The 23,909-nt window shown below is 42.5% G+C and overlaps 1 protein-coding gene across 5 annotated transcripts in view; it reads left to right on the forward strand.

The window, feature by feature from the left end:
- RAD52 (RAD52 homolog, DNA repair protein) overlaps positions 1-23,909 on the forward strand; it is a 194,007-nt gene that overhangs the window by 14,219 nt on the left and 155,879 nt on the right. For all 5 annotated transcript variants that reach the window (XM_069228112.1, XM_069228115.1, XM_069228111.1 and 2 more), the window contains exon 2: positions 21,245-21,344. In XM_069228112.1, the coding sequence (XP_069084213.1) occupies positions 21,261-21,344 (84 nt within the window). In that variant the 5' untranslated portion in view covers positions 21,245-21,260. The remainder of the gene's footprint in view (positions 1-21,244; positions 21,345-23,909) is intronic.

The following is a 23,909-nucleotide window of genomic DNA, read 5'->3' on the forward strand; positions in this document are numbered from 1 at the left end:
AATGGGGGCAAAAAGGAGTCCATAGCACTTTGCTGTATTTACCGAATTCCTCTTGGGGTGGCCAGGGCAGAATATCGGCATCTCTATATGGGAGGGAATGTGCAAGAAACTCCCTCCCAGGACCCTGTGCGCCCTAGGGATGCCCATCTCCCTAGGGGTTGGCACAGTAAGACTGTCCTGGTGACCCCATCCCCTGGGACAAAGAAGCAGACTGACTAAATTGTTTGCTGGACCAGGTCTGTTGTGTGGCCCCATGCCAATGTCTGAGAGCAGTGGGGCGTGACGGCCTCTTGCCCACACTCCTCAAAGGCCGGGGACAAGAGAAAGTGCACAGCTCCCGCTGTAGGTGGGAGCATAGGAAGAGGTTGCTCCTGACATGCAGGAACAGAAGTTAAGATGCTGGCTCCCACGTGCAGGCCAGTAGGTGCGGGCAAGGGGACTGAGCTAGGGCCACAGGGTGTTGGGCCTCCCCTTGCAGCCCCCAAGTCTGTGGTTGCCCTGGGTGGGACCAGGATACCCCACCAAAAAAGAAAACAAAGCAAAAATTAATTTGGGAGCCATGGCAGCAGGGAGTAGACACTCATTTAGTATGCAGGGAGTGGAGTGCCTTGTAAACTCCCTTGAGAAGGGGGTCCAAAATGAACATACTTAAACTGTACTGACCCCAGAAAGGGTAGAGACACCCAAACTTTGTGCCCTGTTTTGCATTGAGTGCAGCAGCACTCCAGAGTAGTTTTTAACAGACATTCCCTACCTCTTGCAGGAAATGTATTCCGGACCCCGAGAGAGGCTCACCTTTATTTTCAAGCACTCTCGGAGCTAGACCTTTTCTCCTAGGCGCTACAGAGGCGGAATCCCTTGTGGCTGGTCTTATGATTTATGTGGCAGTCTAATAAAAGTAAAGAAAGATACAGCAATGTTTTAAAGTTGATAAGTGGCTGCTTTTATTAATGTGGGGACACCCTGACAAAGCTTGTAGGCCTCCCTTATTCATAATGACACTCCCTTATTTTATGATGTTGCATCTAGTATTGGTGAGTTGTGCTGTACACTCGAAGGAAGAGTTGAAACTTGTCTGTATTCGTCCCCTGCATGTTTAAATGAGGAGTGAGTGTCCCATGCAGTGCGATAGCTAAATCAAACAACTCGTCCAGTAATCGGGTACAAATGCCTATGAAATTCATTGCTCCCACACTTGCCCTTTTGTACTTCAAATTTTAAATCTGCTTCACACTTTTAAATTACATGATGCAGGTCACTTACTGCATTGGAAATGTGGAGTTTAAAAGCATTGGCTCTTCATGTGCTCAAAGCGGATTGAATCTGGTATTTGAAAGAGGGGCTTGAAGTTTGCTTTTCTCCTGTTTATAGGTAGAAGCCTCAAACACCCACCCACCATTGTTTTGCCCAACTATGCACTTCAACAGCATGTTTGTGCTGTCCACGTTGTGGTAGCATTCCATTTAAATTGATGTTGTGCTATTAATCTTCATCACAGTCAATCTTATCTTTCTTGCCATAGTTCTTACATTTTCCGGCTTGTTAGTCATGACCCAGGTATGTTACCTAATCGTTGTGCCTTAGTTGCCTCCTCATCAGTAGTTTACTTCTTGCATTGGATGTATCGGGATTGAAGCTGCCGGGGTGAAGGGGAGGACACGTAGGGATCGTTCTGATCGTCATAGGTCATTATCGAAGCCCATAACCTTTTGGAGTACTGGAAAAAACAAAACTTCGAGGCCGGAGGTTTGAGAGTATTTATTTAACTTGGGCCATAGCAGCTGAATAATCTGCCAGCTAGCAAGTGTCAACTGTGAGAGACTGTGACAATAGGACCTCGGTGTCACTGGATTCACCATAGAAAGATAATGATTATCACACCTTACTTGCAAACATGACAATGCTAGATGAAAAGTGCTTTAATAATGAACAGATGACAGGGTGTAATCATAATTACTGGTAAGCATTAATGGCACTACTCCTTTGTCTTTGCTTTGTTACACTACTTATGAAGACATATCCAAAGACCCCTAAGGCAACTCTAAAAATCAGCACACATCACAAAACTAAGTTTTCCTTCCTCTTGGCACTCCCAAAGTTTAAAACGGAGCTACCAGTCAAAACTGTCAGAAAGAGCACAGACCTAACCTCTGCATCCAAGCCTATCACACTGTAGAAGGAATTCATACCCGTATAAGGATTGTCGGTCCACTCATTGTTTTCAAAGCATGTCTCCCGTCCTTGGTTTTCCTTAGGGACCTTGTTCCTGAAGCTGTAGTCTTGATTTGTTTCCTTTGAAGCAATTGGTCTAATGATGCTGATGACGATGATTTGTAAAAGGAGAGGAAATGAATGGAAGACGGTGCTCTGTCCATTGTGCTGGTCATACACACCCTGGGTCAGATGCACTACGAGCTATTTCTGTTAAGCACAGTGCACTAAGGAGGGGATGAGTCGAACATGTTTCATGATGGTGCTTAACGGAGTTGGTTCGAAAATGCACAGTTACTGACCCAGTTGAATACATATAAGCACAAACAATTATTGTGTTTAGGTTTCCACAAATACTGCAATAGCTTCGAAAGGAGCCAGGCATCAAGCTCCCAGCAGTACTTGCTCTCTACCAGTACACAGAACTTTCGCAATTATTGGCCTTTCACATCCATGCAGCATTCATTATAATTACAGCCTGATAAAAAGACAAATTAAAGCACAGAAAGAACAAACTCCAACTTGCTTAAAAAGCCCTGTACCTGATAAAATTATAGCTGTGTGGCTTTTGCAATGACAAGCTGTCTTACCGAGAATACTGCTTCTCCAAAAGCAAGAAATGTTTGAAAGGATGACACTTTAAGAGTATGCTCTTTTGGAGAAGAGGTGAGGGGAGGGTGGGGTGAACTAAAGAGATTAAGAGCATCATTTTGGCAAGTGGAGCCAGAGTGCAGCATGTGGTTTAATACTCCAAAGAAGAATACGTACATATCAAGACAAAAATGAATCGCCACAAGTGCCAGATGACATCAGCAGGGCTGATGGCCAATTCTTCTGTTGATAGAAGGCAGCAATTAATGGAATGGAATGTGCAGAGTACTGATAGTTGAAATCATAATTACCACGAACAAAAATTACAGGCAGAATATTTACATATAGAGCCTGAAACCATTTCTCCTTCATATGCTTTGATTGGGTCATAAGAGTGGGGCCCACAAGGCAGCTGCGAAATCTACATCACAGAGATATCTTCAAGGGCATCCCTGGGTTACACCAAAGCAGGGAACATGTAGCTGATTACATTTGCACAGAGCAATATAGAGGATCTACAAAAGCAGTGGGATATACAGTTCCATGAAAGCAGATACCTCCAACCCACTTTCAAACCAATACATTTGACACCAGAGATGTCCCAGGCAGGTGGAAATCTAGTTTAATAAGCTGGAAAATGTGGGGGTCATTTGAGGGCAGAAGGTGTGGGCTGCTCAATCATTATTACCCACACGACCACGCAGCTAGGCCAGTTAAGGATTTGCACAGATGTGGTACCCCAGTCAGGTTAACAATAGGAAGAGACTGGTCACCACAATGATGTTTGAAATCTTGTCTGGTATTCATAGAGCTCATTTGTTGACCAAGCTGAATGTCTGTGTGGGATACCACTGGCATTTAACTGCACCTCAAGTCCCACAATAGGGCTACATTCCCCATCCATATTAGATTTCTTGGTACTGTCATTGAGTTTTGGCGTGTCCTCTGCCTCTGAAGTGTTCGAAAACTCAAGAGAAGTGCTGTTTAACCTTCAAAGGAGTCCTAAACTTAATTAATGATATTCTATTTTTTGTCAGTGCCTCTCTAAAAGGCCACATGCCTCCGGAATAGCTCTCTAAAGGCTGAATGAACAGGTTCTGAAACTCCATGGAGAGATGTGAAGCCTCAGCTGCAGTGGCTGGAACTAATCCACAGGAAGTCTGTTCTTAGCTCCCATAGTGGTTCTCATGGAAATCCACTGTCTGGACATGGATGTCAGCCAGGCTGAAGCATTCCAGGAATCTTAACACCCTCCAATGGGAAACTACAGTGACCTACTTTGACTCCTGCAGCAACACAGAAATCTTGGCACATGACAATATTTTTGGGCTAGGCACAGTGCTAGTCCAAAAGGACCCCAGCCGGATTACATAACCCATCATCCATTGTAGCCAGGCACTCTAAACACAGTATTCACAGATAAAGAAGAAAGTGATTGAAATTCATGGAAGCAGCTAACCCTTCCATTTCTCCTAGTATGGATACAGTGTGACTGAGCACAAGCTGCTAGAGCTCCTTTTAAAGGTCTTCATTGCATCCCTTTTCTTGCACTGAAGTGGATCTTGTAGCTCCTAGAATACAGACTCACAGTAGAATATCAATCCCCGGTGGGCAGACCTCCTAATTAACTATACCGTCAGTCTCAGTATTTCGCTAAAAGGAAGTGGGGAGAAGCCAGAGTCATGTAGAACGTATTGATAGTGAGGGAAGCATCCCTACCACCAACCAAGAATGTGAAATAGTGTTCCAAAGCTAGTCACTGACCTTGGCTCACTTGCCCCACAGTTATTTGCTGCTCCATGGAAAAATAATCCATGAAAGTCCCTTGTAGAAAGCAGCCAATACTGAACACCTAAAATGAAGAAAACCTTTCAGCCATTCTTAATATCTACTAGGAGGTATCTGTAATCCCAGAAGGGTTGTTGCAGAGAGCAGTGCTTAATTTAAGGCAGTGCTTTCTGGTGCTCAGCATCGGCACATAAATGTCAACACCAGTGCTTATGACAGTCTGTCCCATGGTGACACTGTATGTTTAATTTTCAGATGAGCACAAGAAAAGTTGTGTAATAAATTAACATACATAAAAATGACTAATACCTGCCACCCAAACCATTCTTGTAGCTGGGGGTGGCATGTAATAGTCTGAATTGTCACAATTGTAAGAATGCGATGGATAGTATTTGATTTGATACGGTCATTGGCAGCGCCGATGTGGGCAATGGATTGTTCAAATAACATTGGCCTCCTGACAAGGCCCCCGGCATTTTTTAAAACAAATTAAGCACTGGCAGAGAGGCTGACATATAATAGGACAATTCAAGTCATCAACAGTGTACACCAGAGAGTGGCCAAGACCATGGTCCAGCCGAGAGCGCAGGTCTGGCTCTGAAGGATTGACATCTGGCTAGAAGAAGAGGTCCAAAACCACCTGATTTACAACATAGTGAGAAACCCCAGAGAGCTTTGTCCAAGCAACTGTCAACTTCTCTGGGACAACCTCCGTGTGGTGGTGGATGATCATTTTGAATATCCCAAAGTTGAATTTATAAGTGCTAGCACAGCTGAGATAGTCACCTTGTCATTCGAAGAAAAGAAATTAGGACTGTGCACCAACTGCCTTCAAAGCTGAGAATGGACAAAGGATCTCCATTCTAAAGGAGTGGAGTAACGATGTTACTGAGGCAAAACATTGTACTCCTCTGTCGTAGCATGCCACAGTTGTGAAAAAAGTGCTTTATGTGCACTTTTAAGGTGCCTTTAAACAGTTTCTGAACAGCAGCAGGACATTGAACTAGCTGTGTATCAATTTGCTGGAATTCCGGGTCAATCTCTATACTACCATCCAAGTAACCCCTATTGTGGCACTGATGGTGGGAGACTTCCAAGAAAGATTCATTCCCAACACCTTTCATTGAACCAAAGGGCCTATCATCATCTGTCAGCAAGAACAGAAGCAAAAGACTGTGAGCCAAGAAATGACCTTTTCGAGTCAATGACCACGTTATGCAAGAACTTCCACTCGGGAAGTGAGGGTGGGGTGGAATTACGCTCTGTGGTTGACATTGCTGGTCTGGCAGTTCAGGCTTGACTGTTCATTAAAAGCAGCAGGTCCAAGGCTGATGTTCATATAACTAGTTCCTGTCTGAAGTGGCATGGTTGACCAAAAAAAAGAAACGATGGCCGGAATGCAGTCCTGAATAATCTCCTGAGGCTGAGATTTAATAAAATATTTTTTCTACTAGAAGTGGGAAATGTATTCAACTACAAACCTTGTCCATTCACCAATTCACTCATACAATTAGTTCATACCTGGAGGAAGACATGTCTAACGATACTGTGAAAACGACCCCATCTTGTTCTAAAAATATATGTTAAATAGTTATTCTTATCATACAAATATATCTAACAATTTCTTCCAATTTTACACAATAAAAAGCACATAAAAACAGACATCACACATAATAGGAAGAATTATTTAAAAAACTCATGCATTCAGTTTTTAAAATCGTGCAGACATCAGTTATGCACTGTGAAATCATGAGTTGATTAATCCTATGTACTTGTTCAGTGCTAAAGGATTTTTGTCACTTGTTCTTTTTCAACGCAGTTCGGTGGTCAAATTCTTATTTCTAGAAACCACCTTCGGGAAATTACAAATTTATATTCTTCCAAGTGAAATTATTATTGTAAGCGTATATCATAAACGTGACTACAAAATCTCACTTGAGAATTCGAAAGGGGATCCCAATTGTATAATTATCCCAGCCGTTTTACTCGATGAAACAACTTTTAAACTTCTTCTCTGAACTTGGTGTCTTGATTGCTACTCTTCCAGTAAAAAGTGTAATGATCGAGACACCGAAAGAAAGGCATTCAAGACTCGCAACATGGCTTGGACACTTAAATATTGAAGTCAACCAAACAAGGCGATATCAAGAGTTTAAAGTTTTAGGTTTTCCTCATGCATATCTTGGTGAAGACTAGGTTGGCAGTGAATGAATTGGATATTCTTATTGGTGGCATATTGCATATAATTGCAGTCAGCGCAGTGGTTTTCTGATGATCATTGGTGAGTAGTTGGCAAAGAATTGGCCTTTAGTGTGTTGACATTTACAGTGCATATAGTAAGAAGGTCTGTGTTGTATCTTGAGTCATATTAGCCTAAAGTTGGCACAGATTGCTGCATCCATCGTATGTCTTACTGCATTCTCCAAGTCTTTGTCTTACAATATCCTTAGCAGGGACATAACTTATTCATGAGTTTTGAGAATTGTGAATCTCAAGTTTCCCAAGGGGAAAAGAAGTGGGCTGCAGGGTGAATGGATGAGATGACCCAGCTTCAGGATGGAATGTTCGTATAAGGAGCAAGGGAAGTACTCATTTTATATTCGATTGGCTTCTGGGTCCGATTTAGAGTTTGGCAAACAAGATAGTACTGTGCTTCTTAAATGTGTTTCATATTGTCACATCTTTCCTGGTTTTAGAAAATATCAAGTGTATCCTAACGTGAGAACATTTGATCTTTTTGTTTACAGCTTTTGACAGATTTATTCTACAGGCACTTGATCCTCCTCAAGAGGACACCTGAAGTTGGGCATTTTCCCAAATTTAGATTTATTCCACCTTTTGTGGTCGTGCTCTTAATTTAGCCAACATTGTAGTCTGGGCTAGGAATTCAATATGCATTGCTAAATATTGTAACCTTTAGCTGTATCAGTTCAGATCCATAGTAGGATGCTATCGTACACGAACAGGACAAGTATCCAGCATTCATGGGAAATGGGACGAAAATTATAATTCTAAAAATATGTGAGATATCATTACAGTGCATAAGTTATCGCATAAAAATCTGCAAATGATGTGAATGCTGCAGTACATTTTGTTAAACAAAGCCATCGAAACATATATTTACGGGTAGCTACCTAAAACAAATATCTGGTTAATATATATATATATTTTTTATTGTTTTTATTGATTTTGAACATACAACAGTAAAGAGGAAAACAACAAAACCCCATACAGATAGTAGAACAAATAAGGGTGGGGGAAAGATATTGAGGTAGAAAGTGGGAATAAAGGGGTTTGTGGGAGTGGATTAAAACAGGGTTGCACAGTTGCACATCAGTGCTTTGTATAGCAACAACAGTTAGGCATATCTCAACCACAGTGCGCCTAGATCACAAAGAACGACTTAGTGTACTTAGCCCCAATATGACAGTAAAAAGGGTGGTCTCTGTGTGGGGCAAAATGGGGGAGGGACATTTGGCTCTCAGATCATGGGCGGCAAAGTGGCTGGGACGGAAAGTCAGTGGACATGTGGCCACCATCCGGGATCGTCCCATCTGGAGAGGACAAAGGTATGAATCTGTGGCGCATGAAGAATAGGAAAGGCTCCCAAATGTCCCTGGAGAGAGAGCGCACCAGCAGCTGTACCCAGAATGTGGTTAGTTGCGCCTGGCAGTTTGCAATATCATATAGCCAGGCATCTCTAATGGAAATTGATTGCCCGCGCCAGTGTATGGTGACCCTGCGTTTGGCCAAAAGTAGGAGCATGGCAAAAAGGCGGCAGTCTGGGGCTGAGGCATCCTTGATATAACCCAGGAGGCCCACTAGGGGAGTGGTTGGCAATGTATGTTCAGTGATGGTTTGTATGTTGAATAACCCCTGCCAAAACCGTGCCCCACTGGGCCATTCCCAGGCAAGATGTAGAAAGGTGGCGTGTAGTGATTTGTGTATCAGGCAGCGGGCCTCTCCAAGTTTCATCCAAATGAGCTGCTGTGGAGTGTGGTATAGGCAATGCAGGAATTTGAAGTATGCTAGCCTCAGTTTGTAGTTGGGTATTTTTTTTATTTTTTATTTTTATTTATTTTATTTTATTGAAAATTCCATAATATCAAAACCAGGCATAGATACAAAGGTACAAAAACCTACCATAGCTCATAAAAAATTCATAGGTTACAGAATCTAAACAGTATTTCATTGAAGACCATCATAATGAATTTCTAGCAGCAGCATATCCCTCAGCCTCGAACTTGATCAGATAAATAGAAGGAAAATAATTCTACCCACATCTACACATGCTAAGTCCTTGCCGCTGATTGCAATCATTAGAATTGGCTATAACCCAGGTTTATGGAAAGGAAAAAAGGAGACATAGCAGGGAGTGCAGAATTATTAGGCAAGTTGTATTTTTGAGGATTAATTTTATTATTGAACAACAACCATGTTCTCAATGAACCCAAAAAACTCATTAATATCAAAGCTGAATATTTTTGGAAGTAGTTTTTAGTTTGTTTTTAGTTTTAGCTATGTTAGGGGGATATCTGTGTGTGCAGGTGACTATTACTGTGCATAATTATTAGGCAACTTAACAAAAAAAAATATATACCCATTTCAATTATTTATTATTACCAGTGAAACCAATATAACATCTCAACATTCACAAATATACATTTCTGACATTCAAAAACAAAACAAAAACAAATCAGTGACCAATATAGCCACCTTTCTTTGCAAGGACACTCAAAAGCCTGCCATCCATGGATTCTGTCAGTGTTTTGATCTGTTCACCATCAACATTGCGTGCAGCAGCAACCACAGCCTCCCAGACACTGTTCAGAGAGGTGTACTGTTTTCCCTCCTTGTAAATCTCACATTTGATGATGGACCACAGGTTCTCAATGGGGTTCATATCAGGTGAACAAGGAGGCCATGTCATTAGATTTCCTTCTTTTATACCCTTTCTTGCCAGCCACGCTGTGGAGTACTTGGACGCGTGTGATGGAGCATTGTCCTGCATGAAAATCATGTTTTTCTTGAAGGATGCAGACTTCTTCCTGTACCACTGCTTGAAGAAGGTGTCTTCCAGGAACTGGCAGTAGGACTGGGAGTTGAGCTTGACTCCATCCTCAACCCGAAAAGGCCCCACAAGCTCATCTTTGATGATACCAGCCCAAACCAGTACTCCACCTCCACCTTGCTGGCGTCTGAGTCGGACTGGAGCTCTCTGCCCTTTACCAATCCAGCCACGGGCCCATCCATCTGGCCCATCAAGACTCACTCTCATTTCATCAGTCCATAAAACCTTAGAAAAATCAGTCTTGAGATATTTCTTGGCCCAGTCTTGACGTTTCAGCTTGTGTGTCTTGTTCAGTGGTGGTCGTCTTTCAGCCTTTCTTACCTTGGCCATGTCTGAGTATTGCACACCTTGTGCTTTTGGGCACTCCAGTGATGTTGCAGCTCTGAAATATGGCCAAACTGGTGGCAAGTGGCATCGTGGCAGCTGCACGCTTGACTTTTCTCAGTTCATGGGCAGTTATTTTGCGCCTTGGTTTTTCCACACGCTTCTTGCGACCCTGTTGACTATTTTGAATGAAACGCTTGATTGTTCGATGATCACGCTTCAGAAGCTTTGCAATTTTAAGAGTGCTGCATCCCTCTGCAAGATATCTCCCTATTTTTGACTTTTCTGAGCCTGTCAAGTCCTTCTTTTGACCCATTTTGCCAAAGGAAAGGAAGTTGCCTAATAATTATGCACACCTGATATAGGGTGTTGATGTCATTAGACCACACCCCTTCTCATTACAGAGATGCACATCACCTAATATGCTTAATTGGTAGTAGGCTTTCGAGCCTATACAGCTTGGAGTAAGACAACATGCATAAAGAGGATGATGTGGTCAAAATACTCATTTGCCTAATAATTCTGCACTCCCTGTAGATATACAAACAATAACCAATATAACTTCCTAGCGGCCCCATTGTCCTTCGGTTTTACAACATTCCCATTGACCGTTTGAGGATCAGTGCCAAAGTGCAAGTACATCTGTATCACATAGTTTTAAGGAACTCGACAAGTGATTACACGTGACCATCGGGCAACCCCTTCAACATGTGTTTGGCTTCACAAGTTAAAATAGAAATCCTGAAGACTCAGGAGCCCAGCACTAAAATTCCTCCCTGAGTTCTACCTTACTGATTCCCCCCCAGCCAAGCAGTAACCGGAGCCCATATCATAAGTCCCCGTCTCTTTCCTGCACCCTTTACATTCATATAAGGGCACCTCAGTGTTATAGACTGCTAAGAACTTTGCTATACAGGCTAAGAAAGTAGGGATATTTGGGCTTAGCCATTGGGAGGTAATACACAAGCAGGCGACTGCCATAGCCACGAATAGCAGTTCTGCCACCTGTCTCAGTCAGTCATTACCTTCCATGTGATTGTTCACCCCCAGGAACAGCAGTACTGGAGTAATTTGAAGCTGTACCCTTATAATTGATCCCAGAAACCTCCCAACCTCCTGCAAAAATCTATCCAATTTAGGGCATAAGAAAAACATATGTAAAGAATCCCGAAACGGAGTACCACATCTATTGCATTTACCCCAAAGCTGGAATCCCATTTTGCTATCTTTGCAGGAGTATAATAGGGATTAAAAATTGTCATAAAGTGTTAGCTGTTCAAACTAGCAGTTAAAAGAACCCGATTACCTACTTCCAAGGACTCCTGAATATAGGGCCCCTCCACCCCCAGTTTAGCCTCCCCTTTTGATTTTTGTATCCCAAGATCACCTGGGAGCACCTGGATCAATAGATCCTAAATTATCCCAATCCTGGATTTTTGTTTTACTGCTTCCACCAGAGGGATACTAGTTACTGTCTTCAAATCCTTCATGTTTTTACAAAGAAAGTCTAGAAGCTGAAGATATTTTTTTTTTTAAAAACCTTACCCGCCTGTGCAAACCAAATCATTCTTGTAGATTGACAAATGAGCAGATTTGCCCATTTAATACATAAATCACCCAGGGATATAATGCTCTTCTGTACCCATTTAGTAGTCAAATGATCCTGAAAAACCGCAGGGAGAATAGAGGAGTCTGTCATGGGAGTATATAAATTCAATTTAGGGATGCCAAGTAACTATTAAAATGCAGCATTTAAAGTCTTAAACCTAGTTTTTTTTAAATAATAACTGTTATAAATTGTTGTCCAGATAGCCATTGTCTTGAGTCCCCATTGTTAATTCATAAATAGTTAGAGTTTCAGCAAAGCTGGTCCCACCCAGATTATAGGAGAGCAAAATGTCCATATGTTACAACATACATGCCCAGTAGTAGGAAGGGAAACTGAGAACTGATCACCCCACCCAAGAGCCTTGGCAAAATCTTCCACTTGGCTGCTCTCCTAGGTCTGCGATATCCCCAGAGAAATCTGAAACAGATGCTATCTAAACTAGACAACCAAAATTGTTAATTTCTAGAGGAATCGTCCCAAAGATGTATAGCACCTTTGGTGAGATGGTCATTTTCAGAACATTACCCCTTCCAAATAGTGACAAATGTAAATGATCCATTCTTTCCAAATCCTGCTTGATATTACCCAGTATTGGTGCCATGTTCAACTCCACAATCTTATCTAAAGCTGTTGTCAGATTCACCCTAAGGTACATTGCCTCAGAGACTACTTGTGGGTCCTCAAATCCTACTCCTTCTACATAATATTTGTGTCTTGTCTTTGTTGAGCTTATAACCATAACATAGCCCAAACTGCCTAGCTAAAGCCTCCATCTCAGTGAGGGAGGTGACCAGATCTATGGTAAGAACCACTATATCATTTGCATATGCCAGGGCCCTATACTCAACCTGGTTAGCAATGACAGGATTGATAAGCCTGCTCCCCTCTAATTTTTGTAAGAAAGGGTCACTATATAACGCAAATAGTGACTGGGAGCACGAACGCCCTTGTCTGGTGCCCCTAAAGATGTACAACCTTTCAGATTCTTGTCTCATTATCCTACTCCTGGCTCTGGGGGCCTTATACAGATCTCTAATGGCCAAAATAAACTAATTCCCAAAGCCCTTCCATTGCAACACAGCTCACAAAAACTGCCACGATACGTGGTTGAACGCCTTCTTGGCATCTAATAAGGTGAGACCAAGTGGCAACCCTGTAGCTTGCGCGATATCAAGTAGAGTAATAACTCTGCAAAATAACTCTGCAAATATGGACTTCCTGAAATAAAACCATATTGATGGGGGGGACACTAAGGTGGCAGTAACTCTGCCCAACCCTTTAGCCAATACATTGGCATAGATTTTGCCATCACAGTTGATTAGGGAGATTGGCCTGTATGACCCTGGCAGTACCGCTGATTTTCCTTTTTTCTTAAAAACAACAATGCAATTGAATTCCCATGAGCTTGGAGTCATCCCATCTTGGGTCTGTAGAAAAGCTGATTGCATACCTTGTTGAATCGCTGGAAAAAAGAGCCTATATAATTCAACTGGAATATTATCAGGGCCAGTGGCTTTGCCTGTTGCCAAAGAGCACATTGCTTCATAAATCTCTTCCACCTATATTGGTGCTTCTAGCATGGCTTCTTCTTTGTTAATCTTAGGCGTAGATAGATCTAAAATACTTCATACCTGGCCTTGTGGGTGACTAACTCTTCAGTCTGCATAAAATTCCCTAAAAGTCCTCAAGATATCCATTGGAGACTTACACAGCTGTACTGCCTGATTTTCTATAGCCAAAATCCAATTTGCAATCTTTCTGTCTAATATGTTTTGCCAGCAGCCACTGTGCCACAATACCTGTGATTCCTGAGCATCCAACCCACTACCAATGCATCTAATAATTTCAGCTTCTACCAAAGCAATCTGATCGATCAATTTGTGGATCTCAACTTGCTTTATCTTTTGTTGATGAAGAGAACAAATGAGGGGTTTCCCCCTAAATGTGCTCTTAAGAGTCCCAGACTGAGCCTACCAAAGCATTCCCTCTATTAATCTTCTAGAATACATTTAGACATGTGATCCCTATATGCTGGATCTAAAAGAACTTTCCTATCAAAAGTCCAACATTTCTTGCTGCTCACAGCCTCTTCAACCGGGATTTCCAACACAAGAGGGTTATGGTCCGACATAGCTCTTGGAAAACTCTCAATCCCTACCTGGCCCGCAAGGGCAGTGGACACAAGAAAAATAATCTAAACCGACTAATTTGTTGTGCGGGGCAGAGTAAAAGGTAAAACCTGGTTCTGGAGCTCTGTTTGACCCAGACATCCACTAGACCATGGTCCTTCACAAAGTGCTGTAAGGCCTCATAAATACCCAGTTTTCTCTCTGAAAAGGGCTGATTCCCATGTAGGTCGTTATGTATATCAACATGGATGTGTAGATCCCCACACAAAACAAGGGGTTACAGTCAGAAAACCAGCTCTGTGTTCAGAAAATCAAGCACTTTTGTCTCATCAGTATTGTAGTCATATATCAAACATATTGTGAGCTGGGCGCCCTCAATATCGTGCTCAATGATGACCCAGCGGCCAAATTGATCTTCCTTGACCCGTTTACAAGAACAGACAGCTTTGTTTGGCAATATTGCGACCCCCATTGATGTTAGCCCTTGACGAGTACACGCCATTAATGACAGCTCCAGATCTTACAGCCAAAAGCGTTTGTTCATGGAATATGAGTTTCTTGTAACCAGATCCGCCTTCATACATCTCAAGCGGAGGGCCTTCCTGGCTCTTATTCCTATCATTGAGGCCACAAAGGTTGATGGGGCTGATACATGTTTTATCCCCGGACATATTTGTAGATGAATACACTTGGCAGCTGCTGATGCTGCAGAGGCTGCTACTTATTATCATTTCAACCTTAAAAGCCAAAGCTTCCTATATGTCGAGATGTGTCTGGAGTAATATTGAGCATAAACACAAGTACTTTTCCCACTTCTTTTCTTCCCCCCCCCCCCCCCCAACCCCTCCTTCTCCTGCCACCTCACGAAAGCAATTGGACCACCCAGGTCTAGTGATTGAGTGCTGCCCCCTCTGTGTGCCCAGCCCCCCTAATTAAGATAATTAATTCTCATGTTGGTCCCCAGAGAGAACAAAAAAGGAAAAAAAAAAAACACAAGTGATCAAAGTACCACCTACTCAAACTCCTGGAAAAACAAAACCCTTTGCTATATGTAGAAAAATAGCCCACACCACAGACCCAGCTTGAATTAAATTATTAGTAACCCATTGGGGGGACAAAAAAACACAAGTAACCAAAACACCACCTTCTCAGACTTCTGGAAAAAAAAAACTCTACTATATGTAGAAAAAGAAGAGCCTGCACCGAATGATATTATCAGTAACCCATTGGGGAAAAAAACAAAACAAAAATAAAAACTATCTTGCTGAGCTTCTATACTGAGTCTAAGCTATGGAGAAACTCTTCTGCCTTTATCTCAGAAGTGAAAAAATTAAATGTATCACGCCAAACCACCTTCAGTTTGGCCGGATTCATTAAATAGACCTGACCATCCTTTGCTTGGAAAGGTTGAATTAACCGGTGTGAGTGCCAGTGTCGCTCTACTGCAAAATGGCAATAGTCAGGTCCTCTACTAGGCGTTTACGATCTGGATGAGCCAGATTGAATAAGGCCTGACGCAGGAAGAAGTTTCCTAAATAAATCAATATGTCCGGAGCACTTTCCTCCGGAGCAGTACCCTCCAATGCCCACCTTCTGGCAGCACCGACTCTGCGACTATATTATTTATCATAGGTGCGGAGTGGCCGGATGAGGGAAAGGGATTTTGGGAAGGGTACTGCAGGGAGGGAGACCTGTGACAATAATAAAGACTATGAAATCAGATGTCATATATCAAAAGGCTTGATATACTTTCAACAGATATGATTGTATGAACCTACTCTCATCTGTTGGATTTATGATGAATGAACCAGATATGTAGTTTGTTGGATTACTTTCCAATACCAGGTAATTTAGGATTGTTGAAGGAAATTGGTTTCTAGTCTTATCTTCCCAAGAATATACAGTCTTATATTCATATAACTTAAGTTCGGAAACTGTATTAACCTTTAAACGAATTATGCTGGATTTTTTAAAATAGTACTTAGTCTTTTAAAATACCAGAAGACAAAAATCACCCAAAGAATATTCACCAAAAATGAAAGTACTGGTTGCTTTCAAGCTTGTCAACACCTTGTAATTGCACTCCTATTCTCTTTCTCCAAAATACATGAATGTTCTGTGATTCTCTGATTAAAGTCTTTCAAAACGCTGTTTTATCACATCTCAAAAATAGTCTGTTTCTGTAAATTAACTTCAACTTGACCTTCTTAAAAAGAAAATACTTTTATGATCTCTCAGAAATATTCAGTTTCTCTAAATTAACTTCCACTTAACATCCTTTCAAAAAGCTCTGTTATCACATCTCAGAATCAATCTGTTCTATAAACTAACTTTGACTTGACATTTCTACTAGTTTTCACAAAATAAATTGAGTAAACTGTTCCTTCAGTTTTCACAAAACAATCTGTCTTTAAGTAAGTACAGAGTTGTAACTCTCGAAGCCTCTCACATAAATCACAAAGCTTTCATTGACAGTTCCCAAAGTCAGGCAGTTATGCTGGTATTTATAGATGGGCCTCACCTGATTACGTAATCACCACATGTATTCTAATTAAGTCAGCACATGGAACTTCTGCTGAAGAGAGGAAATACAGTCAATTACTTGCAGGTCAATGTGTGTGCTTCGCAGGATGTAAATAAAGGATATTTTTAAATGACTCCGTCATTTCTGGAATACTTACTCTCTCTTGTTTTGTATTGCAACATTTATAAGTTACCAAACCCAGATTCTCCAGTTACCACCACAGGCTGGTCTGATAATCATGACACAATATCAGTCCAGGTTTGGACCCTTCCTTAGATAACCTGTGTATTGTTTCTGAAGGGGAATCTATGGGTCGTTGTAATTCTTTATCCCAGTCCCAGCTAGCCAACTCTGGGAATGCACCTTTGATAAGCCTAACAATATATTTACAGACGACATCTCTCTCGTGACCCTCTGGAATAACCAACACTCTCAAATTATTGCGCCTTAACCTGTTCTCAAAGTTCTTTAATTTCCACTGGGTATCTACCATTTGGGATTCCAGGATCTCAGTTGTGGTTTTTTTTTTTTTTTTTTTTTGAGTCAGTATTGTGACATTTGAAAGTGAAACACTATCTTTAGCTTCCCCCTTTCTTATTGCAAATTCAGAGCACGTTTTGTCAACCCTTCGGCTGGCCCCTTCTATCTTCTGACAGGCAGATTGAGTTTTGTGACCTTCAATAAGAGTCTCTTCCCGAAGTGCCATTATACATTTATATTACTCCTAGTGAGAATAACTCCTGGCCCTCCAGTGCCATACTTCGGACTCCCTGATCACCCCCTTCCAAGCATGGAGAGACCGAATAATCCCAAAGAAGTTGCTGTCTTTCCTGACTGTCATGATAATGTCACTGGAAGCCTCGGGATGCACAGCTCATTGTCTCTCATCCCCACTACTTAGATTGTTTAATGTGCTTGACACTGTCTCTCTCATGACTCTCAACCTGACCAATCAGAATGATTTGATAATGAGAAAAACGTATCCCCTGATTCAATATCAAGACCAGATTTAGTAGGGGTGATAGCAGGGTGATGCTGGGGTTGATGTACATGGTTCTTCCTGGGTTCACTCTCCACCATTGATCCCACTGCAAAGGTTAGAGATATAGCTGTGGCTTCCCCTTCAACCACCTTAGAAATCTTCCCGTCAGTTACTGTTCATGTATTAGAAATTGTACCTCCAGTGGTTAGGAGGTCCATTTCCTCCCCCGAGACGCCAACCAGCACAGTTTATCTCCCTGACAGAAGGGCTTCTGTTCCTTCCTCAGGACGGGTTTGTTCCTCCACACTGGCTCCCTCAGCTTGCCTGCCCGCCGCGGGGTTACATCAACCACAGCTTCGGAAATATTTTCTATCTTCAAGTCTATTTTCAGGGCGCAAGATTGTGCAGGTTTTTAAAATATATTTGCCCACAATCCTGCTGCACACGCCGTTGAAGACACCACCACACTTGACTCCGAGCTCCTTTTCTCACCAGCTTTATTCATTCCAGGAGGATCAGATTTCCCAGAGATGACTCTGATTGTGTTGTGCCACCGCGGGTCTTGAGGCCCTTGTTGCTTTTGGCAGAGGAGTCACCTGCCTCCGCTCCGCCCGCCATGGTTTTGCCGTGACGACCACCAAGCAGGCTGCTCTGAATCAGTCGTCTCCAGATGCGGTTTGACGCCAGTAGGTCCTTTGAAGCACGGAATCAAACTGCCGCCAAGGACCTGGCACAGCCACTCTAAGATATCACCCCTCCTTGTTATTATGGAGAGCAGTCAGACCTCTGGGCTGAGCATACGGGAGGGACGAAACCAGCCGTACTCTCTCACCGCTGCAAACTTGATTTCCCCCCTTGCTTTGGGTGGTAGGAGTTTCATCTGGCCACCACAGTAGGACCATTGATCTTCTGTAGTGGGGGTGGGGGGTGTATTGGTGTCAATGTCCTTGCTCCAAGCCGTGCAGGCAGTAGGGGTTGCAATCGGCTCTATGAATTGCATAGTGTTAATATTTGGTGAAATCAGTGGTGGTTCTGTTAGGCAGGCAAAGGCCCTCTCCAGTTAGGTGTTGAATTTGCCTTTGGTGGATATTTGGCGAGCCTTTAACATCGGAATGCATGAATAATCCTTTTATTTCGCCCCACATGGCCTACATGCCTTTTAGGACTGATTTCTCTTCCCCACTCAAATGTTAAGACATTTCCTGAAGCAGCCTACCTGGTTAAAACATTCTCAGACCATAATCCGCTCGAGAGAGAGAGATGGCCTGGGGTAGAGTTTCTACACCGATTTCCCCACATGGCGCATGCAACCCATACTGTTAGGAGATGTAGTTTTCAGGGACACCTTAGCTACGACATCAGACACATATTTTACCGACCTTGCCGGTACAGCATCCTCACCACTTATACAATGGAAAGCATTTAAGGTGGTGATCAGGGGAGTGTCTGTCGCCATGGCCCCAGGTGTCAGGCAATCAGTTCTCCAGGACTTATAACACATAGAAACTCATCTGGGGATTCTTGAACAGGAGACGGCACATGACCCTACATGTCTAGATAATCTGCAGGAAATCAGAATCCAACACGCTGAGTTATTTGAGCACGTACCACATTGGAAGCCCCGCTGATGCACGGTGAAATATGTCAAGCTCTTAGCAACATGACGCATAACAAAACATTGGGAATAGATGGGTTGCCTGTTGAATTCTACTCTGTTTGCTTCCTGCTTGACCACCCACCTGGAGAAATTGTACAAAGCCTCATTAGATGCAGCCTCATTGACTAGTCAAGCCCTGGTCACCTTCCTACTTAAACCCAGCCGAGTCCCTATGGAACTTTCTCCCTACAGACCGCTCACCCTTCTGAACTCGGAGTATAAAATACTGAGTAAAGTCTTGGTGCGCGGTCCACTCCCTCTCCTACCCAGCTTAATCCACATTGACCAATTGTGGTTTTATTCCATGCAGACGTACCTCCTTAAATATAGATAGACTGTATCAAGTAATGGAAATAGCTCCCAACCCTTACACAAACATGGGCTGCCTTTCCTTAGACCTCCAGCAGTATTTTACTCCCAAGGTTGGGACTATATGTGGTCGGTACTGTAGAAATTTAACATTCCACCCACCTTGTTCGCCTGGGTAAAACTCCTCTATACTAAGCCCACAGTGAGAGAACAGGGGCACATATCTACTCACAATATCAGATTTCCTGTGGGGCGAGACAGGGATGCCCGCTGTCCCCCCTCCTGTTTGTCCTAGCTGTAGAACCCCTGGCACAGAAACGTAGACAGCAGGCTTCTGTTTGGGGTTTCCCACGAGGACCCCAGCTCCATTCTGTGTTATTATTTGCAGACAACATGGAAGTGTATGCTTGGGGCCTGAGCATGGATCTCACACCTATTCTACTACATTGCAATAGTTTTGTGTCTTATCAGACCTCCAGGTCAATCATACCAAATCACATACATTTTCATTTGTGGGCACTGTCACCCAAGACTCTGTGTCCTTAGATTAACAGAACGTACCGGTTGCCCACTTCATATTTCAATATTTTGGCATATATGTGTACAGATCGCATACAGACCCATTGGATGAAAACCTGTTCATGGCCATTAGTACCTTGAGACCACAGGTGAAATTCTGGATCACATTGCCCCTGTCTTTGGCAGGTCGATTGGCACTCTTATATGGTGACCCTACCAAAATTATTATACAATTTAGTGATGCTGCCCTTCATAGTCCCCCTCCCTCCCCCCGGGTGTTTTCAAGACATTGAACTCTATCGCTGCATCTTATTCGGGGCTCTTGGAGATGTTGCGTCGGTCTACTTAAAATGCAGCTCCCCCCACAGATGATGGTGGTCTGGATGCACCTGACTTTAACTCCTACTGCCTTGCTGGCCAGTTGCAGTGGTTATCTTATTGGCTAGCCGTGATCCACCTCCAAGAAAGTTTATAGCCAAGTCAAAAAATGCTTTTTCTATGGAAACTAGATCCTAACTATAACTACATACTGGCGACTGCCACTAGGTAATCTAATATCCGACTGTTGCCGTTATTCTTATACCGGAAGACTTTGTCTGGCTCTGTTTACTGGAACAATTTTTTTTTTTATGATTGTCTCAATAGAATAAAATATTTTTTAAAGAAACAATCAGAAAGAACTGAGGATTTGGGTGCGCATGTTACAAAGATGATAGGAGTGTTATTATTGAAATAACACCGCCTAAGGTGACCCAAGAATGAGAGGAATGCAGGTATAAGAGAGCCACTGGAGATATCCACAGGAAGATGAGTGGCTGTTTAGCTAGACGGGAACTAAGACATCAAGTTGGATTAGAGATGTGCTTTGCATAGGTGGGGTTGATAGGTGGGGTCCTTTGGCACTTGATGTTACAGCTCAGGTTGACGTAATGGATGATAAGCATGGAAGATAATGGTTTGTGGCAGGACATAATGAAGAGGTTTGTGGCAAAAGTTACTAGAAAGGACCAAGGATACTGGGTGGTGCTTGGAATGGGATTCTAAGCAGGTTGACTGTGACAGGATTGAAGCAGTCTGAGCTGATGCTAGTTAGAGAGCTGAACAGCTGCGGGAGAGTAGGCATGAATAGAGGTTTAATAATTGTGTGTGGATTGTTAAAACCCAACAGTGGAGGCACAGGAGAGAAGTCTGCAGATCTGTTAATGAGACAATTGTAAGGCAACCCACTTCGAAATACATTCTTAAATTGAATGAGGAATGAATTATTCAATAAGAGTGTTACAATTGAAAGGACATTTGTTTGGACCTGAAGGCATTGCTTTCTCTCCTGTTAACCTGCTGACTATTAAATTGTCTCCTTGTGTCTCTGGCATTTACGTGCACATTTTAAGTAGACTTGTTCACTGAAGCGCTACCAAAATATTTTGGCTTGTTAGTGTTTGTGCTTGATGGTCCTTGTTACTTTGTGCTTGATGCTAAACACATGCTCTATATTTGACTCCATGTTTATTTAAGATTTTTTTTTAATAGGGGGACGAGAACCAGCATGTCCAGTGGTGGGAACCATTCAAGCAAGAGCTCCTCCTCCAGTGGCACCAGTAGCAGCGTTTCCAATGTGTATTTTGGACAGGTCTGTCTCAAACTGTCACCCGTAACTACTAAGTGATTAATTTTGCTTGTAAGTTCCTGGACAGCCCACTCAATAGAATTGACACTCCTGGTTTGCTGGAGCTTAACAAACTCTTTAACCTCCAGTTAGTAACATCCACTTGGTGGGTCGCAACATTTGTCACCAAGTAAGAATTCATATTTATTCTGGGCCATTAGAAGATACTGGTAGATGGAATAGTTCCTAAATTGTACAGTCAAATGTTGGTGTCCTTTGGTACTCCAACAATGACTGATTATGCTAAGAGCTAAAATAATATAAATTTCCTTGTGCATTTTAGAAAATTTGTAGATTGGAGGCTGCCCATATGGCCTTATGGAGGATACAACAACACTAGGGCCCTTTGTGGCCAAGAGCAGAGAGCCACTGCAGTTAATTCCATAGCTATACACCCTCAGATTCGTCTTTTAATGCCCCAAGAGCTTTTTGTTCAATGGCGCAAGTCATTCACCCCTCATAGAGTGGATGAAAAGGTTTGAATGGGGGGTATTGCGACTTTTGAGCAGAACCATGGGTGGACAAAGACTGCCACTGGTGATAGGACTTTCTTATATCCAAATTTCTGGCCATGCTGAATGTGACTGCTGTAGTTGCTAATGAAGTCTGTGAGGAGGGGACCAGAGTTCACCCACTGCACAGCAGAAGGAAAACGTTCTCAGTAATGACTCATCCAGACCACACCCCATCACGTCATGAAATGTTTGCTTTGCTCTTTGAGGATTTGTCTAGAAACTCTTCACTTTAACTTTATTGGCAAAGGACAGAAGGTCTCGGGCATTGTTGTGACTGACTGATTTGCAGGGAAAAGAACCACAGTGTTGTTTTATGGTTCTTTATTTATATTGTGCTACGTGAGTTGAGGCATCCAAGGTCTGTAGGTTAATTTTGAAAGGTGATACTGAGTTTGTAGTGAAAAGCTGACTCCAAAGTAATGCTTCTGATAATTTCTTGAAAATAAACAGGTTGATCTACTTTGAATGTGATATATGATGGGTTTCAGTGTGGCGCTACACTCCGAGTGATTTACACCCCCGAATGTTTGATGGAATAGATGGTGTACTCAGTGAACACTTGAATTCCTTACTGTCTGTCAAAATTGGTATCATAATCATGTTAGTTTGTGCTTTTGAATGTGATTGAAGACATTGTAGCCAGCCAGTGATGTACTGATGTTGTGAGTGCTTTGCGTTGATGAGAATTACAGTTGATTAATTTTATTTTTAATATTTTAGTCTAGTTTTCTCAACAAGCTGAGGAATCGTTAATAACAGTAATCCACATTGGTATCTATTACGCTTTAATTATGATGGCTACCCGATCCTCTGAGAAAAGTGACAGTATTCTTTAAAGTGATCTAGGGTGATAGTAGTTCCATTTTAACATTATTAACATTTGCCATCATTGTTACACTGCTGTCTTCCCTCCCCATCTTACCTACAGCCACATTTATTATGGGTTACTATATATCTTTCTATTGCTTTCATGGTCCCATCAGGTCATTTTGTAGACGGGTACTGTTTATTTCTATTTTGTTGGATTTGTATCATCCGTTTTGCTGTGTACTTCTCAGGTTTTCTGTTTTCTTATTCATTCTTCTGCCCATTTTGAGGCCTGTTCAAAACTCTCTTCACATGTAAGTATACATTTTATAAGTAAATGTGTTTGTGGGGGGGTGGAATGGCTGGAAAATTGGGAATGCTTACTACTGAAAGGGTGGGGGGAGGGATTAGGGTGAAACTAAGGCTGGGTTAAGGTAGAGTCAGAGAGGGGTTTAGGGAGGGATGTGTGAACCAAACCACAAAAGAATAAGCCTGTTGCTATTCTGCCCTCCTGAAGTTACTACAGTTTAGCAAGGGCCCAAAATGATAGTAAATTACTCCAACTCAAAGCTGAAATACGCCCAGCACCACACCTGGGCCCCAACTGGTACTGCTACCCCCCTCCAATACAAAATAATGAAGTTGGGGTCTTAAAATAAAACCCCAAATAAAATAATGTGTATATATATATATATGGTCTCAAGTGCTTTGTTGCTATTATCAAGGACCTTGTCCCAGAGGTGAGAGAGCCTGGGGCAATGTCGTAGTAAGTGAAGTAGAGAACCATTGTTGCCGCATCCCTTCCACTATTCCAGGGATCTCTGAGGGGCCCATTTCTGGAGTCTCAGCTGTGTAAGGTACCAATAAGAGGCAATCTTATATGCCATTTCAGTACCCGCCATGGAATGAGATATGTGGTGCACTCTAGTATGTCAGCCCGGTCTTTGGCTGATAGTGATCTACCAAGTTCTGTCTCCCTTTGCACCTGTCCATTGGTCTTCAGTATGGGTTGGTCACCTCCTAGCAACAAATATGTTGGAGACTAAGCGATGATGTCTGTTTTGAGAATAAGCCACTTTTCAAATGGGAACGTTGCTCGACCTCCTCCCTTTCCAATTGTCGTCCTCTGCTCCCAGTGGTGCACTTGAAGATACTGTACATAGTCCATGTCTGAGAGGGAATAGTCCGTTTTGAGTTGGTTGAAGGA

The sequence above is a fragment of the Pleurodeles waltl genome, chromosome 4_1 (assembly GCF_031143425.1).
Source record: "Pleurodeles waltl isolate 20211129_DDA chromosome 4_1, aPleWal1.hap1.20221129, whole genome shotgun sequence".
NCBI lineage: Eukaryota > Metazoa > Chordata > Amphibia > Caudata > Salamandridae > Pleurodeles > Pleurodeles waltl.